Genomic DNA, 20,627 nt, shown 5'->3' with positions numbered 1-20,627 from the left:
TAAACAAAAATATATATTAAAATATAATCATCCTTTATTAAGGATCAGGAAGGTAACACTAAGAATACAAAGATTCATGAATAGAGGAGTGCACACCCAGAATTAGTAAAGTACGGTGTATAATGGGAAGTCAATTATACATAATAGTATAATGCCAGCACTTGTATAAATTGTCACTGCGGTAACTGGCATGCTTTCTCCCTGCAAAAATAACATCCCCCCCGACGCGTGTTTCGGCTATGGCCTCTGTCAGGGTGTGTAGTGAGCACAATGTGCCCACAGGTGATTTGCAAAATTTAATAAAGCAGTGAAAATGAAAAATAACATTTTTCCTACTAAAATATTGCTTTAGGTTCATATTTTGATTATCACAAAGGGTAAAGCGGGAAGTCAACCCCATAATTTGTTACCTAGTTTCTCCTGAGTATGCTATATGTGGGCACTAACTGCTGCTCGTGAACACTACAAAGCTCAGATGGAAAGGAACACATTTTGGTGTGCAGATTTTGGTGGAATGATTGTGAGCCTTACTTCACATTAGCAGAGCCCTCAAGTTGCCAGGACAGCAAAACTCCCCCCAAAGTGATCCCATTTAACAAACTACACTCTAGTGGTGCAGTGAGCATGTTAACAATACAGGTGTTTTAAGGAATTTTACACCAATGGGCCATGAAGAAAGAAACATTACATTTTTACCACTGAAATGTTTGTTTTAACCTTAAATTTTAGTTCTACAAAGGCTACAAGCTAAAATGGGACCCTGAAATTTGTTAAGCAATTTCTCCTGAATGCAGAAATACCTCATTTGTGGTCAGAAACTACTGTTTGGGCAAATCGCCGGGGGTTTCAAAGTCCCATTCTTGGGATCGCTGGAGGTCGGCAGTTGGCTCCTCAGTGATTAGCAAGTTATTCAAGTATAGGAAATAACTTGTTATTTTGGGAATAACCCTTTAATATGCTAGAGAGGTTCAGGCATTGAAAATAAGTATGGGAAGGGATTTTGTAGCAAAATTATGATCACCTTTGACTTATAACAAGAGCAACATAATAATGAAACAAGCAACCAAGCTGATAGACCAATGAAGAATGTAGAAGAGGATACCCTGACAGGTTGGCTTTTGTTTTAAGCACGCCTTTCTGGCATATTCAAGAAGAATCGCAGAATTGCTTAAGCATCATGATGTGAGTTAAAGCCATATCATTTACTTTAGAGAACAAAATTACTAATTAACATCATTCGGCATTCTTCGTGGCTGATTAGGAAACATCAGCATTTTCAAATCCTGAAGTCCTCGGCTGAAGATATTACAGCTGTTTACTTCTATTTTGGTGCGCAGAAAACTAAATAACTACTTTTGATTAAATAAATCTAAGCTGAAAGACACATGCTATATTTCTAGCTTTAGACACCTGACCTGTCCATAAGGCTTTTCTTAGAGAAGCTTTTATTAGATAGATTGGCGATGAGATGGCGTCTTCTTTCACTAAGCAAAATATTTAAGTATTCATCCCAAACTAGGGAGAAAAAACAGAGTACATGGTGTGTCCCAAATTACTTTTACCTAATGCATGCAATAAACAGTAATTAAAGGGAATCTCTTGAGCTATTGCTATGGGCATACAGAAAATAGAATGGTTAAACTACTCTTACCTGTATGCCTTTGTGCAGGCTAGTCACTCCTACTGTGCAGTGACTCGCCAGCACCTGCACAGAAGCGGGATGAAGATATTGTCCATAGAAGGGCAGATAAGGTACTCATAACCGCGCAAGTGCATGGCGCATGCACGGGATTACGGCACTACAACTACACGTCACAGGGAAGTGTGACGTCCATGGGAGGGGGTGGTATTGTAATGAAGACAGGAGGCAGAGATTTCTTCCAGGCACCCCACGCCCCGAAGCCTGGAAGGAATCATTAGCATAATAGATTACACGTGCATTTCTCATCATCTAGACCACATCTATGAGTCATACAGGTAAGACTAGTTTAACCATTCTATCACCTTTATACCAGTAGCGTAGCTACTGGGGGGGGCAGGGTGGGCCATCGCCCTGGGCCCAGAGCTCAGAGGGGGCCCACCCGGAGCTGCGCTACTGTAACTGTATCAGTTACCTTCTGCAGCAGAGCAGGGAGAATCGATCTCCCTGCTCTGCCGCCTGCTATGGGGCCCCTGAGCAGGCCGGGGGGACCCGGTGCCAGTATTGGGCCCCCCACCCTTCACCGCACTGATGAGGGAAGGAGTGCTGCGCTGCCCTACTTCTCCCATCATCCCCTGCTGTAAGCGTCTGGCGTCACCAATGCCGACGCTGACAGTGGGCTCGATGACATCACCACCTGGCGCCTGCTGTCAGAAGATGAGCGGGAGGTCGGAGCACCACTGGAACAAGGAGGAAGAGAGGTGAGTATTTATTTATTGTTTTATTTATGGGGGCTGCCTTATACTTCAGGATCTGCCTATAAGAGTGCTGCCTTATACTTCAGGATCTGCCTATTGGGGTGCTGCCTTATACTTCAGAATCTGCCTATAGGGGGCTGCCTTATACTTCAGGATCTGCCTATAGGGGTGCTGCCTTATACTTCAGAATCTGCCTATAAGGGGGCTGCCTTATACTTCAGGATCTGCCTATAGGGGTGCTGCCTTATACTTCAGAATCTGCCTATAGGGGGGCTGCCTTATACTTCAGGATCTGCCTATAGGGGTGCTTCCTTATACTTCAGGATCTGCCTATGGGGGCTGCCTTATACTTCAGGATCTGCCTGTATGGGTGCTGCCTTATACTTCAGAATCTGCCTATGGGGGTACTGCCTTAACCCCTTCATGACCGTGGGATTTTCCGTTTTTCCGTATTCGTTTTTCACTCCCCTCCTTCCCAGAGCCATAACTTTTTAATTTTTCCGTCAATTTGGCTATGTGAGGGCTTATTTTTTGCGGGACAAGTTGTATTTTGAAAGACATCATTGGTTTTACCATGTCGTGTACTAGAAAATGGGAAAAAAATTCCAAGTGCGGTGAAATTGCAAAAAAAGTGCAATCCCACACTTGTTTTTTGCTTGGCTTTTTTGCTAGGTTCACTAAATGCTAAAACTGACCTGCCATTATGATTCTTCAGGTCATTACGAGTTCATAGACACCTAACATGGCTAGGTTATTTTTTACCTTAGTGGTGAAAAAAAATTCCAAACTTTGCTAAAAAAAATAATAAAAAATTGCACCATTTTCCGATACTCGTAGCGTCTCCATTTTTCATGATCTGGGGTCAGTTGAGGGCTTATTTTTTGCGTACTGAGCTGGCGTTTTTAATGATACCATTTTGGTGCAGATACGTTCCTTTGATCGCCCGTTATTGCATTTTAATGCAATGTCATGGCGACCAAAAAAATGTAATTCTGGTGTTTCGGATTTTTTTCTCATTACGCCGTTTAGCGATCAGGTTAATGCTTTTTTTTTATTGATAGATCGGGCGATTCTGAACGCGGCGATACCAAATATGTGTAGGTTTGATTTTTTTTATTGATTTATTTTGATTGGGGCGAAAGGGGGGTGATTTAAACTTTTATGTTTTTTTTTATTTTTTTTACATTTTTTTTACTTTTTTTTTTTACTTTTGCCATGCTTCAATAGCCTCCATGGGAGGCTAGAAGCAGGCACAACTCGATCGCCTCTGCTACATAACAGCGATCATCAGATCGCTGTTATGCAGCAGAAAATCAGGTGTGCTGTGAGCGCCGACCACAGGGTGGCGCTCACAGCTACCGGCGATCAGTAACCATAGAGGTCTCAAGGACCTCTATGGTTACAATACTGAAGCATCGCCGACCCCCGATCATGTGACGGGGTCGGCGATTATGTCATTTCCGGCCGCCCGGCCGGATGCGGTAGTTAAATGCCGCTGTCTGCGTTTGACAGCGGCATTTAACTAGTTAATAGCGGCGGGTAAATCGCGATTTCACCCGCCGCTATTGCGGGCACATGTCAGCTGTTCAAAACAGCTGACATGTCCCGGCTTTGATGCGGGCTCACCGCGGAGCCCTGCATCAAAGCAAGGGACCTTACGTCGGACGCACTATCCCGTCCGACGTCAGGAAGGGGTTAAACTACAGGTTCTGCCTATAGGGGTGCTGCCTTATACTTCAGAATCTGCCTATAGGGGGGCTGCCTTATACTTCAGGATCTGCCTATAGGGGTGCTGCCTTATACTTCAGGATCTGCCTATAAGGGTGCTGCCTTATACTTCAGGATCTGCCTATAGGGGGGCTGCCTTATACTTCAGGATCTGCCTATGGGGGTACTGCCTTTTACTACAGGGTCTGCCTATGGGGTGCTGCCTTTTACTAGAGTCTGCCTATGGGGTGCTGCCTTATACTACAGGGTCTGCCTATGGGGTGCTGCCTTTTACTAGAGTCTGCCTATGGGGGGCTGCCTTATACTACATGGTCTTCCTATATGGGTGCTGCCTTATACTTCAGAATCTGCCTATGGGGTGCTGCCTTATAATACAGGGTCTGCCTATGGGGTGCTGTCTTATACTACAGGGTCTGTCTATGGGGGTGCTGTCTTGTGCTATAGAGTAGGCCTATGGGGAGTGCATTATACTATATGGAGTCCTATAGGGAGTGCATTATACTATATGTAGTCCTATGGGGAGTGCATTATACTATATGGAGGCTTATGGGGAGTGCATTATACTATATGGAGACCTATGGGGAGTGCATTATACTATATTTAGGATGATCTGGTGCATTATACTATATGGAAGCCATCTAGTGGGCCATCATACAGTGTGGAGATTACAGTGAAGGGGCCATCATACAGTGTTGGACCATCAAACAGTTTGGGGGCTACTAAGGGGTCAGTATACTGTGTGGATGGTTCTATACAGTGAGGGGGCATTATACTGCATAGGGGAGCTGTACAGGGGGGAAGACTCGGGACATTATTAAATGTAAAGTGGGAACTCAGGTTACTGTGGCTATCAAAGGGGCACACATGGCAATATTACTTTCTAGGGAGCAAAATGTGGGCACTGTTTTCTAGGGCACTTGCAACCGGCATTACTATATTCTAGAGGGTTGCTTTAGAATTTAGAAGGCACATAGAACCACACAGCAGGTGCAGTAATAGGGTCACATACGGCAGCAGCGGCTTAGTATTGGGGTATCAGGTGCTGTAATAGGGACACATATGGCAGCAGCGGCTTAGTATTGGGGTATCAGGGGCAGTAATAGGGACACATATGGCAGCAGCAGCTCAGTATTGGGGTATCAGGTGCAGTAATAGGGACACATACGGCAGCAGTGGCTCAGTATTGGGGTATCAGGTGCAGTAATAGGGACTAGTGTTGAGCATTCCGATACCGCAAGTATCGGGTATCGGCCGATATTTGCTGTATCGGAATTCCGATACCGAGTTCCGACATTTTTGTGATATCGGAAATCGGAATCGGAAGTTCCCAGTGTATGGTTCCCAGGGTCTGGAGGAGAGGAGACTCTCCTTCAGGACCTGGGATCCATATTCATGTAAAAAATAACGAATAAAAATAAAAAATATGGATATACTCACCCCTCCGGCGGACCCTTAGCGATGTAACCGGCAGCCTCCGTTCTTAAGAATGCAGTGAGTATAGGACCTGCGATGACGTCGCGGCTTGTGATTGGTCGCGTGAGCGGTCACATGAGCGGTCACGCGACCATTCACAAGCCGCGACGTCATCGAAGGTCCTTAACTCTGCATTCTTAGGAACGGAGGCAGACTCTTGGACCGGTGAGAGCCAGGGGCCGTCCGAGGGGTGAGTATATCAATATTTTTTATTTTTATTCTTTATTTTATACATGAATATGGATCCCAGGGCCTGAAGGAGAGTTTCCTCTCCTTCAGACCCTGGGAACCATTCTGATATTTTGTGTCCCATTGATATGCATTGGTATCGGGTATCAGTATCGGCAATATCCGATATTTTTTGGGTATCGGCCGATCCAATCCGACACCGATACCTTTGCATATCGGAAGGTATCGCTCAACACTAATAGGGACACATACGGCAGCAGCGGCTCAGTATTGGGGTATCAGGTGCAGTAATAGGGACACATACGGCAACAGAGGCTCAGTATTGGGATATCAGCAGGATGAGCAGTTTATGCTGGTTGGGAATAGATGGTGATGGGTCTGGAATATGAGAAGAGAAATGTGTCTTAGTTATATTCTCTGTAGACGAGTCCTGGCTGGAAGAAGTTGTCATGTCGGTCTGGGCCAGATGGAAAAGACGGGAAAAGTGAAGGATTCCATCAGAGAACATCAGCAGTAAGACATTATTATAATAATAATAATAATTTTTATTTATATAGCGCCAACATATTCCGCAGCGCTTTACAAATTATAGAGGGGACTTGTACAGACAATAGACATTACAGCATAACAAAAATCACAGTTCAAAACAGATACCAGTAGGAATGAGGGCCTTGCTCGCAAGCTTACAAACTATGAGGAAAAGGGGAGACACGAGAGGTGGATGGTAACAATTGCTTTAGTTATTTGGACCAGCCATAGTGTAAGGCTTGGGTGTTCATGTAAAGCTGCATGAACCAGTTAACTGCCTAAGTATGTAGCAGTACAGACACAGAGTGCTATTAACTGCATAAAGTGAGAACAATGATGAGAGGAACCTGATTATGTTTTTTTTTTTTTTTTTTTTATTGGGCCACACAGGGATAGTTAGGTTAATGCATTGAGGCGGTAGGCCAGTCTGAACAAATGAGTTTTTAGGGCACGCTTAAAACTGTGGGGATTGGGGATTAATCGTATTAACCTAGGTAATGCATTCCAAAGAATCAGCGCAGCACGTGTAAAGTCTTGGAGACGGGAGTGGGAGGTTCTGATTATTGAGGATGCTAACCTGAGGTCATTAGCAGAGCGGAGAGCACAGGTAGGGTGGTAGACTGAGACCAGAGAGGAGATGTAGGGTGGTGCTGAGCCATGGAGTGCTTTGTGGATGAGGGTAGTAGTTTTGTACTGGATTCTGGAGTTGATGGGTAGCCAGTGTAATGACTGGCACAAGGTAGAGGCATCGGTGTAACGGTTGGTGAGGAATATGATCCTGGCAGCAGCATTCAGGACAGAGTGGAGTGAGGAGAGTTTGGTAAGAGGAAGACATTATCTGTAACTGTGCTGTGATCTCTTACATGTTCTGTAGGGCTGGTATCTACCACTGACCATATGGCGGTAATATCCATGTTGGTCGTATATAGAGATTATAATTATCTTTAGTAATAGCGCAATCATCTGCTGAGTTTCTTCTCCACTATTATGTCACGTCACCGAATTGTAATGAAGGTTACCTAGTTAGGGGCCCACTCAGAAGCTTCGCCCCCACCTGAACCAAAACCCTAGCTACGCCTTTGCTGTATACCCATAGTAATAGCTTAAGAGGGTCCCAGGGGGTGACAGATTCCTTTTAGTAATCTCACAAAGCTATCATTTCATAAATCACCAGCAAGGAACAAACGCCGGACATAAAGAAACTCTCCCATCAAAGTTTTATCCTCTTATTATATCGCAATCATCACATTATATAGCACTGTGTACTTACAATTGCTCATTTTGCCTTTCTACCCAGCTAATTGTTCTCTTTTCTCTGTTCTATGTAGAAATAGGATGTCTCTTGTCCCTGCATCTATCATTCCCCACCTGCAACTCCTGACCCAGCTGCTCTGCTCCTCCCTCTGCTAGGGACATTTGCAGTGAATCATGACTTTTACAGGGAAAATGTACCCACTTTTTTTTTACATAGGGCTTAGCATGATTCAGCTAGTCAGTTTTTAATCACGGGAGGTCATAGATCTACTGGAAAAGAGAATAATTTTAGCTGGGTAGAAAGGCAAAATGAGCAATTGTAAGTACATAGTGCTATATAATATGATGATTGCAAAGAGAATAAAAACATTGATTGGAGGAGTGCTTCATTAATAATAAACAAATTTAATCTTTATTAATGAATCACTTAAAAAATCCAAAGATACTTAAAAAATCCAAACATAGAAAGGAGTAAAAAGCAAGTCTGACATTTGATTGTACAGCTAGTAGAAAAAATATAATGCAGGTGACTAGAAATACTGACATACAGATATAGCACTATATAACTCGTTACACGTTGCTACACCCATAATACTCATCGTAGGAACATATAGCCATCCTGTCTGAGCAAGATGGAATGTTTGTTTCTGAGCGTATACGTTCAGAATGCAGCCAGAACGGGAATATATGGGGAAAGAAGATATATTACAAGGTTCCTTATGTTAACCTTTATTATTAATTAATGCAAAGTATAGCTCATTTTAATAGAGCAAAATCCATTGAGCATGTTACTTTAGGTGTCAAATTACACTTTTTTGCCCCATGATAACTTGCTACATTATGGTATGTGTGTTATGTGAAGAAATGCTACATCCGTAGGAGTATGTCCTGAAACCTGGGTAAATACACATAAATGCATATGCTTAATTGCATGTCTCATTCATTAACTACTTCCAGGATGCCCATAGGTGATGATGAATCTCCAGGCAGTCGGCCTTCTTCTCTGCAGTGATATTCTAAAACATCACTACTTAGTAGAGCAATTGCACAACATCGTGCAGCTGTGGGAGCAGGGAGCCAGCTGCTAGACATAGCTGGACTTCACATAGAGAAGGCAGAGATGGTTTGATACCGTCTTTGCCTTCCCAATTGCTATATACATAGCATCAAACAAGAACTCTGTATACAGAAACAGGAAGCGCTAACGGTGTCCTCCGACGAACCCATCAGTTCTGTCATCACTAAGTGAAGGGAGGGAACAGAAGCTGCTTGGTCCTAGAAGTCCCATTCAGCCCTGCTATGCAGCCAGGAGGCTGCATTTCCTCTGTAACTGGGACTGATATATCATCCCCAGTTACAGGGATAATCAAATAAATAATAACGTCTGTAAATATAGTAACGTCCCATCAATGGTCTTTTATAATCTTATTGGGGACACAATATATAAAATAGCAAAAAAAATACATGAATAAATAAAAAGTAGGAAAAAATAGTTTAAAAACAAACAATTGATAGTGAAAATATTTTAAAATGTATTTCAGTGGTTCTTTGGCAAAAAAAAAGAAGTGAAAAACAGACTTGTATTTCCTTTATTTTCCTCTGATATCACCCCAGAACATGGAGAAAAATGGGAAAAATAACAAAACAATTTAAGCCACGCATATCATAAAAAAAAGATGCAATAATGATTTGAACATCTGAATGAGAAAAAAAATGTACATCTCTTTAAACTGCAAGTATAAAAATAACCCAAAATATGGCTGGTCAGGAATGAGGGTAAATGGCCTGGTCATGAACTGGTTAAACATGCCTGTAACAAGAAAAGTGCAACAGGTGGAAGGCAAAACGAAAATGGCATTAAGAAGATCTCCTGTAATTTTTTGTGCCCATCGTGGTGTTTTTTTATGTCCTCCTTGCTTGTGCTTTTTATCTATTTCCATGTGTTTTATTGAAGTGATGGATAAAAATGAAAAATTGGTTTTTATTAAGTCAGGCATTTGTTGTTTGTCGGTGATTTGTTAAATGTGCCAATGCATTATGGACGGTAATTGATGGGACTAAAGCCACAAATGCTTTACATCGCTTTCATTGGGTAAACATGAATGAGGCACTTTGTTCTGCTGAAAGACCATTATTACTACCCATTGTTAACTTTTTATGGAAACCTGAATTATTAATTTAATTAAAACATTATACCTTAGAAGACAATGCTTTCCGTTTGCATTTAACCTTTCTTCTTGCAGTGTTGCCCATCGTTCCAGACAAGGTAATAAACAAATCTGTGTCTGTAGCTGGCTTTGGAACTTGACCGATGGCGATAGAAATTTTATAGGACTTTACTGTGAAAATCAAAAAAATATTATTTTTCAGCATTATTGATATTCTTTCTTTCGTGGTCAGAAATACAAGTTAATTTCAGATTTGTACGATACCTTAACGTATGAAAAGTATATATGGGGAAAAAATTAAAAGGTGCTCACTAGTATCAGAAAAATTCCCTTCATTAAGGGTAAAACACTAATTTTATTAGATATGTATAAAAAGGAAAACTAACATATACACACACAAGACCAGATATAAACAACTTATTGAAGGATATAGGTTTGATGGGAGACAAAGAATTTGTCACTAAGCAGCTCTATTGTCTGGCACTGCCTTGCTGCAGAGGTTGGCACCTAGAAGCTACAAAAGTTGTGGTGCCCAAGTCAACGTAGACTTTCCCTTGCTGTCCCTAAAACCCTACATAAAATTCACCCATCAACAGCCAGGGTTCCAGGCAATTTAGAGTGCGTGGTCCTTCCCCCAAACACCCAATATATCACGTGACATGTCACATGATGTTTTTGGGAGTGGCCCTGGCTATCCTTAATCTACCCCAAACCTTTAAAGAGCAGCCATTTAATTGATTTTTATTTCATAAATCAACAGTACATGTAAAAATAAGAAACGTTTCAATATATGTTATCCGGACGCATCATTTTCAAAAACTCTCAGTTCCCTGGTAAAATCTTTATTCAGTGAAGACAGATTTTTCCATTAGGCCTCTTTCACACTAGCGTCGTGCACTGCACGTTGCTATGCGTCGTTTGGTTGAAAAAACGCATCCTGCAAAAGTGCTTGCAGGATGCGTTTTTTCACCATTGATTTGCATTAGCGTCGCATTGCGACGCTTTGCCACACGTCGCAACCATCGTGCGACGGTTGCGCCGTGTTGTGGCGGACCATCGGCTGCAAAAAACGTTCCATGTAACGTTGTTTGCCACCGACGGACCGCCATTTCCGACCACGCATGCGCTGCCGGAACTCCGCCCCCACCTCCCCACACCTCACAATGGGGCAGCGGATGCGTGGAAAAACAGCATCCGCTGCACCCGTTGTGCGGCGCATTCACTGCTAGCGTCGGTACGTCGGCCCGACGCTCTGCGATGGGCCGAGTACGACGCTAGTGTGAAAGAGGCCTTACTGGGATAAGAGATGGCGGCTGCTACTGATAAGATTCTATATAGATGAGATTTGGAGGAGCTCTGTCTGTAGATCTTCCCTCCTTCTCCTCTCTTAGTAATGTAAAAATCTGTCTTCACTGAATACAGGATTTCAGAGTTTTGAAAATGAATGATCAGTCCCGATAAAGAAAGAAGCAGATTTTTTTTTATTTATTACAAAGTTCTTTATTTTCATGGGTACTATTCATTTATGAAATAAAAATTAAAATGATAGTTAACCTTTAGGCTGTGTGCACACGTTCCAGATTTTTCGCGATAAAACCGCGAAAAAAACGCATCCATTAAGCATCCTATTAATAGAATGCAATCCGCAATTTTTGTGCACATGTTGCATTTTTTTCAGTGAAAAAAATGCATCGCGGTAAAAAAACGCAGCATGTTCATTAATTTTGCGGATTTTTCACGGATTTCCTGCTATTTAACCCCTTCACCCCCGGAGCTTTTTCCGTTTTTCCGTTTTCGTTTTTCGCTCCCCTCCTTCCCAGAGCCATAACTTTTTTATTTTTCCGTCAATTTGGCCATGTGAGGGCTTATTTTTTGCGGGACGAGTTGTACTTTTGAACGACATCATTGGTTTTAGCATGTCATGTACTAGAAAACGGGAAAAAAATTCCAAGTGCAGTGAAATTGCAAAAAAAGTGCAATCCCACACTTGTTTTTTGCTTGCCTATTTTGCTAGGTTCACTAAATGCTAAAACTGACCTGCCATTATGATTCTCCAGGTCACTACGAGTTCATAGACACCTAACATGACTAGGTTATTTTTCACCTAAGTGGTGAAAAAAAATTCCAAACTTTGCAAAAAACAAAACAAAACAAAATTGCGCCATTTTCCGATACTCGTAGCGTCTCCATTTTTCGTGATCTGGGGTCAGGTGAGGGCTTATTTTTTGCGTGCCGAGCTGGCATTTTTAATGATAGCATTTTGGTGTAGATACGTTCTTTTGATCGCCCGTTATTGCATTTTAATGCAATGTCGTGGCGACCAAAAAAACGTAAATCTGGCGTTTCGAATTTTTTTCTCATTACGCCATTTAGCGATCAGGTTAATGCTTTTTTTTAATTGATAGATCGGGCGATTCTGAACGCGGCGATACCAAATATGTGTAGGTTTTTGGTTTTTTTTATTGATTTATTTTGATTGGGGCGAAAGGGGGGTGATTTAAACTTTTATGTTTTTTTTATTTTTTTCACATTTTTAAAAACTTTTTTTTTTTACTTTTGCCATGCTTCTATAGCCTCCATGGGAGGCTAGAAGCAGGCACAGCCCGATCGGCTCTGCTACATAACAGCGATCATCAGATCGCTGTTATGTAGCTAAAATGCAGGTGTGCTGTGAGCGCCGACCACAGGGGGGCGCTCACAGCCACCGGCAATCAGTAACCATAGAGGTCTCAAGGACCTCTATGGTTACAATGGAGGAGCATCGCCGACCCCCGATCATGTGACAGGGGTCGGCGATGCGCTCATATCCGGCCGCACGGCCGGATGCGGTAGTTAAATGCCGCTGTCTGCGCTTGACAGCGGCATTTAACTAGTTAATAGCGGCGGGTGATCGCGATTTCACCCGCCGCTATTGCGCGCACATGTCAGCTGTAAAAAACAGCTGACATGTCGCGACTTTGATGTGCGCTCACCGCCGGAGCGCACATCAAAGCGGGGGTCCCGACATGTGACGTACTATACCGTCACATGTCGGGAAGGGGTTAATGCATTGGGAAGCTCCGGAAAAAAAGCAAAAAATCCGCACAAAAAACACGAGAAAAACGCGAAAAAAAACACAAGTGGATTTCCTGCAGAAAAAGTCCGGTTTTGTTGAGGAAATTTCTGCAAAGAATCCTGACGTGTGCACATAGCCTTAGTTTTTCACTATTAATATATTTTATAGCACCATATTACTATTTAGAACCTGATGCTGACTTTTTTTCTCCAATATGTTTTTATTTTTATTGTACACTTTTACTTTTCTTTTGTACATGATTGTAGGGAAACTTTTGCCTGAGCTGTTATTCTTCTCTAATAACAGCATTTAGGATATGTGCACACAAAGTTCTTAGGGTACTGTCACACAGTGCCATTTTAATCGCTACGACGGTACGATTCGTGACGTTCTAGCGATATCGTTACGATATCGCAGTGTCTGACACGCAGCAGCGATCAGGGATCCTGCTGAGAATCGTACGTCGTAGCAGATCGTTTGGAACTTTCTTTCGTCGCTTGATCACCCGCTGACATCGCTGGATCGTTGTGTGTGACAGCGATCCAGCGATGTGTTCGCTTGTAACCAGGGTAAACATCGGGTAACTAAGCGCAGGGCCGCGCTTAGTAACCCGATGTTTACCGTGGTTACCAGCGTAAACGTAAAAAAACAAACAGTACATACTCACATTCCGGTGTCTGTCCTCCGGCGTCTCAGCTTCTCTGCACTGTGAGCGCCGGCAAGCCGGAAAGCGAGCACAGCGGTGACGCGGTGACGTCACCGCTGTGCTTTCCGGCTATGGCGCTTACACAGTGGAGAGAAGCAGAACGCCGGGGGACAGACACCGGAATGTAAGTATGTACTGTTTGTTTTTTTTACGTTTACGCTGGTAACCAGGGTAAACATCGGGTTACTAAGCGCGGCCCTGCGCTTAGTAACCCGAAGTTTACCCTGGTTACCCGGGGACTTCGGCATCGCTCCAGCGCCGTGATTGCACAGTGTGACCGCAGTCTACGACGCTGGAGCGATAATCATACGATGCTGCGACGTCACGGATCGTGCCATCGTAGCGATCAAACTTGCACTGTGTGACAGTACCCTTAAGACGCTGGGGCACTGGAGAAGGTTTTCCTAGGTACAGCTGCTTCAGGACAGGCGCTTTTTTCCGGGAGCATCTTTGCTGCCAGTTTTTCCTTCAGGCAGGGTTCGTTTTCTATAATTCAAGCTACAACTAACAGGCTGCTTCCCAAAGAATCATCAAGCTGTTAAAAGAAGGAACAAAATACTGAACATGGGCACAGCAATGTTGTTTTTTCCTTTTGCTTGTGTCGGTTTCGCTTTGACTTTTCAGGTGAGTTCCAGATGGAATCTGCTTGAAAAAGAAGTTGTGTGCATACACCATTGGGGATCTGTCTGATAGCATCTACAAGAACCATGGTCATGGGCTCTTGGAGAAAGAATCAGAAGTGCAAAAATGAAAAATCACCCAGGAGTGAAGGGTTTAAGAATGTGGTTCATTTTGGCCTTGAGAAAGAAGAATATTTTATGTTTATTGCTTTAGCGCATTGTTATGTCCCATAAGATTTTTTAGTTTTTTACCCATTTTTAGGTATTTTGAGCATTTTTACTTGCGCTATTATTTTTACTGCTTTTGATACATAACATTTCCTGTTTAATACACATTAATTTTTAATCGTCATTCTAAATTACATTCTTGTTGTTTATTTTTCATATTGTACTTTCCTAACACCTTAAATTATGGAAATTAAAGGCGCTTAATAAATAACTAAATCACAGATCACAGTGTCATACATTTACGCCACTTGGTGCTAACGTTAGTCTTCCAGCACTGTATCCCAGTTGGTCCTAAATAGTTACTAGATAAGATTAATTTGAACCTGGAATGCAATGAACTGCTCTCCATTATTATGTGTATTCTAGAAGATGTATAGTTTTTAAAACATTATTAAAAACCTGTAATTAAAGGTCCAGAAGGTTTCAAAACTGGTAGTTCAGCTGCCAAGTTGTATTCTTTACTACCAAAAGTCTGTAGAAACGGAAATTCTAGAATCTCTCCACTTTGTGTATGCTTTAACTGCACCTGCACAACACAAAGACAAAAAGATGGTCAGAAGTAGCGTACGATGAAACATACCAGACTCCGCATCAGTACATGGACCTTATACATTTTCATTTAGAGTTTTTAAAAGTGATAGCACATTCTCAGTAATCTCAAATCCTGTATGCACTTCCAGCACTTGAAGCTTTGCAGATGCTTCCAGACATAACACATCTAGATCACAGCAGCACCGGTTACAGTTAGTCTGGATGTGCTGACATTCATTATTACTATGTGGAAGGCTGGGGGTATGGAGCTTACCCTTATTGAGGTGAAGAGACCCCACATACATTCGGGCACTGGTGATTATATGTGGGGTCCCTGCACCTCAATATGGGTAAGCTCTATACTACCTTTATCTACTATATAATTGTCTAAGGGTCACTTCCGTCTGTCTGTCCTTCTGTCTGTCTGTCGCGGTTATTCGTTCGCTGATTGGTCTCGGCAGCTGCCTGTCATGGCTGCCGCGACCAATCAGCGACGCGCACAGTCCGGAAGAAAATGGCCGCTCCTTACTCCCCGCACTCACTGCCCGGCGCCCGCATACACCCCTCCAGTCGGCCCTCACACAGGGTTAATGGCAGCGGTAACGGACCGCGTTATGCCGCGGGTAACGCACTCCGTTACCGCTGCTATTAACCCTGTGTGACCACCTTTTTACTATTCATGCTGCCTATGCGGCATGAATAGTAAAACGATCTAATGTTAAAAATAATTTAAAAAATCAAAAATCATTATATACTCACCGTCCGTCGGCCCCTTGATCGACAACAGGCCTGCCCGACGCTCCGGTGACCGGTCCATGCTGCGATCTCACGAGATTATGACGCAGGGTCTCGCGAGACCGCTATGTCATCATCTCGCGAGACCGCAATGCACTCCTGGGACCGGAGCGCGGGAGGAGCGTCGGTAAAGGCCTCGCGTCGGTAAAGGCCTCGCTTGCATCCGGGAGCTCCGGAAGGTAAGTATATAACTATTTTTTATTTTATTTCTTTTTTTTTAACAGGGATATGATGCCCACATTGCTATATACTGCGTGGGCTGGGCAATATACTACATGGGCTGTGCAATATACTCCGTGCGCTGGGCAATATACTACGTGGCTGTGCAAAATACAATGTGGGCTGCACAATATACTACGTGGGCTGGGCAATATACTACGTGGGCTGGGCAATATACTATGTGGGCTGGGCAATGTAGTACGTGGGCTGGGCAATATACTACGTGGCTGGGCAATATACTACGTGGGCTGGGCAATATACTACGTGGGCTGTGCTATATACTATGTGGCTGGGCAATATACAACGTGGGCTACGCAATATACTACGTGGGCTGGGCAATATACTACATGGGCTTGGCAATATACTACGTGGCTGGGCAATATACTACGTGGCTGGGCAATATACTACGTGGGCTGGGCAATATACTACGTGGGCTGTGCTATATACTATGTGGCTGGGCAATATACTACATGGGCTGCGCAATATACTACATATATATACTGCGCAATATACAACGTGGGCTGCGCAATATACAACATGGGCAGCGCAATATACAACGTGGGCTGCGCAATATACAACGTGGGCTGCGCAATATACAACGTGGGCTGCGCAATATACAACGTGGGCTGCGCAATATACAACGTGGGCTGCCCAATATACAACGTGGGCTGCGCAATATACAACGTGGGCTGCGCAATATACAACGTGGGCTGCGCAATATACAACGTGGGATGCGCAATATTGCAGCGCCCCAGAGTCCTGGTCGTTGCAGTATCATGGCTCAGCCACTAAGGGGGGCCATGGTGCGTTCGATGGCACTGAAGGAGTTCTCTGAGCAGGTATCACAGTCACCAATACATTTCACAGCTGGGCCTCCGGGGGGAGCTAAGGGTGCTATTCATTAGGCCACTCCCCACCATAGTGGGTAAACTGGGGGTCAGGCAGGAAGTTAGAGAGAACGCTGACGGGATTGAACGGAGCAACACCCTGTGGCAGGGGGTGTTGTGAAGGGAGAGACTGTAGGGTCTCTGCCAGGGGTGGGATCCTGGCAGAGGCTTGGCATTGAAAGAACGTAACGGGTCCGCGCAGGCTCCTGGAAGCGGCGGGACTCAAGAAAGGACTAGAAGCGAGATAGATTGTGCTGAGTGAGAAACGAAGTCAAGCGAAAGGAGATACCAGTGAGGGTTGTGCTGAAAGAGGCAGCACCTTACTGAGGCGCACTACCGGTGGCCGGAACGCCGAGGAGGTAAAGAGTTTCAAGCCATACCTCAGACCTACGGCAGGGCAGTTAGCTTTAGGCGGACTGTCTCACGCATCACCCAGGAAGGCAAAGGGGGGTACCAACAGGAGAGGGGCGCAGATAGAGTCCCGGAAGATCTCCGAGCCTCCCCGTCATACGGGTGCGTTCCTACCATAGTATCTGGAGGGACGAGGAAGATCATTGCGAATTAAGTTGTTGTGAGGGAACACGAGAAACAGACACAACAGTTGTGGGGTACTTTCCGTAAGCACAGCAGGGAAGGACTGCAACACATAGCGCTAGAAGGAAGGCACCGATTTCCACCTGCAAGGAGAGCTCTGGAAGTGCCATTGGACCGGCCGGACTTGCGCAGCCTGGTGAGCCGTATTCTGGACTGAGGACCCAGAGAGCTTCAGTAAAGAGGTAAAGAGACTGCAACCTGGTGTCCTCGTTATTTACCGCGACCTGCACCCCACAACTGCACCGCTACACCGTTACTACACCACTTATTACACCGGACGTTCCCCACTGACAGACAGGGCCACGGACCGGGTCTAGCCACCGTGACAACCCCAGGACTGAGACCTAGAGGCCCGGCTCCGGGTACCCCTCGGCCCTGCGGCGGTGTGGGGGCGCTCCAAACTTGGCGTCACGAACAGGATCTACTTAAGCCTGAAGAATCAGGTCATGTGTGCCTAGAGACTGTGATTTACTGTACTTTATTGCAAGATTGTGCTGCGCCATTGGCCGCCAGAAGTTCCCGCCAAAAGGCGCCGCCATTGCTACACCCCAGGAGAAGGAGGGTGTGTTATGGGCGGAGACTCCCAGTGTGGCGCGAGAAATGGCTACCGCCCCCTGCACTTCTGGCTGCAAAGAGATGACCTGCCCCAGAGCAGAAGAGAAACACCCCTTGATATGCAACGGCGAGAAGCTGGCGACGGAGAAGCTCGACCTCGGAGAAATGGCGGAGTTAGGTGCATGCACTGCCACCGACTATCAGGCAGCGATGATGAACGGCGAGTGCCTGAGCGAGGAAGAAGCGGTTCCGGCCTGCCTTTCTTCACCGGAGATGGACCGGAAGCCCGCGGACCCGACAGCAGAGCTACGTCCACCAATCCCGACCTCGGAGTTAGAGGAGGAGGAACCACAGCAAGCGGAGCCGAATCCGAGCATCCCATTGGAGGAGCCCCGGTCCGGGCTGCAGCCGACTCCAGTGTCCTCGTTAACGGACCGGAGCGACACCGATGGAACCACATTAGGCGCAGGTATGGCCGACGTCCCTGCTCCCCTCCACGAGCCCGCTTCCGTGACCCACCTCCATCTCAGTAGGGAGCGACTTATCTCGGCAGGGCTAATGGTGCTATCCCCCGATGACCTAGGGAGGATGGTGCCACCGCTGTCGACTGGAGTGGGGGAACCCGTGGATGTGAGCTTAGATGGAGTAGTTCTTCGGTGGGACACCCCCTGGTTTAGAGCGGATGGATCCCGGGAGAACGGGTCCACTCTTGCGGTGCTTACATGGGAACAATATAGACAGTGCTTGATTCTGCAGTGGAAAGGACGGAAAGGAGCTGAGTCGATGGGCCCATCGAAAGTACAACAACCCCCCCCGGCATGGGATGACAGAGACGCGGTAAGGCGGGGCACTGTGTTGGCCTACCATGTAAAAAGGGGGTGGGGCCTCATACACGAGCCGGGACTGGATACTGATGTTTTTGTTGCACATTGTAATGTGAGGGCTCCCTGTTGTGGCCGAAGCGGAGAACCGTTACAAAAGGGGGATCCAGTGACCTACAGCCGCCACTTGAACCCCCTCGGGTGGTATGCACGGAATGTTCGGCGGTGTATGTCTGGAGCCGCAGCACTTGCTACCCCAGACCTGGTCCCGGGAGTACCCGATCTTGTCACCATTGCAACAGTACGCCTAGTAGCAGCCCCAGAGTTGGCCAGTCGAGTCCATCTGCATGTCCGGGCCGCGGACACTGGCACCACGGCGGCTGGGTTCCAGGAACCCAAGCCACCAGAAGAAGAATAAACCTCGATACCATGAAAATGTAAATAGTTAACTGTTCATTCCTTTAACTGTTCCTGTTTGCTACTAAACCCATTTAGGGTTAAAGGTGACCCCTTTGTTGACCCGGGGTCACTGTTGTTTCCTGAAGTTTATACAGTTTTAAAAAAGAGAACTGCAGAAATCATGGACTGTGCATGATTCGAACTTTCCTTTGTAAATAGTTTGCACCTTCTTAAAGGTGCTCCCTACTGGTTTTAGCCAAAAGACACTTTGCGAAGATTCCTTCTCTACTGGTTTTAGTTAAAGACACTTTGCGAAGAAACCTTTCCTACTAGTCCTAGTTAAAGACACTTTGTGAAGATCCCGGGCTGGAACTTTGCATAAGACTGGTAGGCTGAGAAGACGAGCTACCTCAGAAAGACTTGGTCCCCTCTTAAAGGGGATGTGACGAAGTAAATTTGAAAGAGATACTGTTACCGAACAGTAATGTGATAATGATGCCTTGAAAAAGAAAATGTAACTGTTTTACATGCCGAGTTATATGTGTTGAAGTTGTTGAAATGTGAAATCTGAATAATGTTTTGTAGAAAGGAAAGATGCAGAGAGCCCGTAGGGGTAGATGTAGAAGCCTGCATAGTTGAAAGCAAAAGAAGTAATAATGAAGGTGAGGATAGAAGGTAAACCCCGCGTCCCCATTGAAAAGTTACTTTGTTACTAAGGACAGAGAGTGAACCCGTAGGGGTTAGAGAGTGAGTCCTTAAAGGAGCCGAGTAGAGCGGGCTCAGAGTTCTTTAAATGAAAGGAATGTTATGTCTATACTGTGTATAGTAGCGAAAGGCAGTAGGCCCTGGCTGAACAGGGCGGTCCTGTAAAAGAAAGGAGAGGCAGTAGGTCTGGTGCCGTAGGGACAGGCGGTCCTGCAGGTTCACAAGAAGGAGAATGTAAAGTTGAAATGCCTTATAATGTGATTATAGGAAGGCCTTTGATAGACTAAGAGTGTGAGTTTCTTAAAGGCAATGTTAAGTTATTGTTCTAAAAATTGCACTAAGTAGAATACCCGGTTGGGTAACAGAAGTTATTTATGCTCTGTAATTTATAATGTTGATTATGTTTGTAACGTTAAAAGTGTCCTCACCTCCCATAAAGGGAAGCCTACTTAAGTATACTTACTGTTATTTGCACTCAACAAAATTGTATGTCTTTTTGCTAACCTGTATTGTTGTTTTTCTTCCCAGTCCCGGAGTACTGTGTTTAACCAGGGGGGAGTGCAGCGCCCCAGAGTCCTGGTCGTTGCAGTATCATGGCTCAGCCACTAAGGGGGGCCATGGTGCGTTCGATGGCACTGAAGGAGTTCTCTGAGCAGGTATCACAGTCACCAATACATTTCACAGCTGGGCCTCCGGGGGGAGCTAAGGGTGCTATTCATTAGGCCACTCCCCACCATAGTGGGTAAACTGGGGGTCAGGCAGGAAGTTAGAGAGA

At 45.0% G+C, this 20,627-nt stretch overlaps 1 protein-coding gene across 1 annotated transcript in view; it reads right to left on the bottom strand.

Annotated features, from left to right (window-relative positions):
- RP1 (RP1 axonemal microtubule associated) overlaps positions 1-20,627 on the bottom strand; it is a 729,254-nt gene that overhangs the window by 106,396 nt on the left and 602,231 nt on the right. The window contains exons 47-48 of the mRNA XM_077271713.1: positions 14,746-14,872; positions 9,766-9,908 (exon numbers count right to left, since the gene is read on the bottom strand). Coding sequence (XP_077127828.1) covers positions 9,766-9,908; positions 14,746-14,872 — 270 coding nt within the window. The remainder of the gene's footprint in view (positions 1-9,765; positions 9,909-14,745; positions 14,873-20,627) is intronic.

The sequence above is a fragment of the Ranitomeya variabilis genome, chromosome 6 (assembly GCF_051348905.1).
Source record: "Ranitomeya variabilis isolate aRanVar5 chromosome 6, aRanVar5.hap1, whole genome shotgun sequence".
NCBI classification, from domain to species: domain Eukaryota; kingdom Metazoa; phylum Chordata; class Amphibia; order Anura; family Dendrobatidae; genus Ranitomeya; species Ranitomeya variabilis.
The sequence above is the reverse complement of the archived record's forward strand: the minus strand, read 5'-3'. Positions and strand labels throughout refer to the sequence as shown.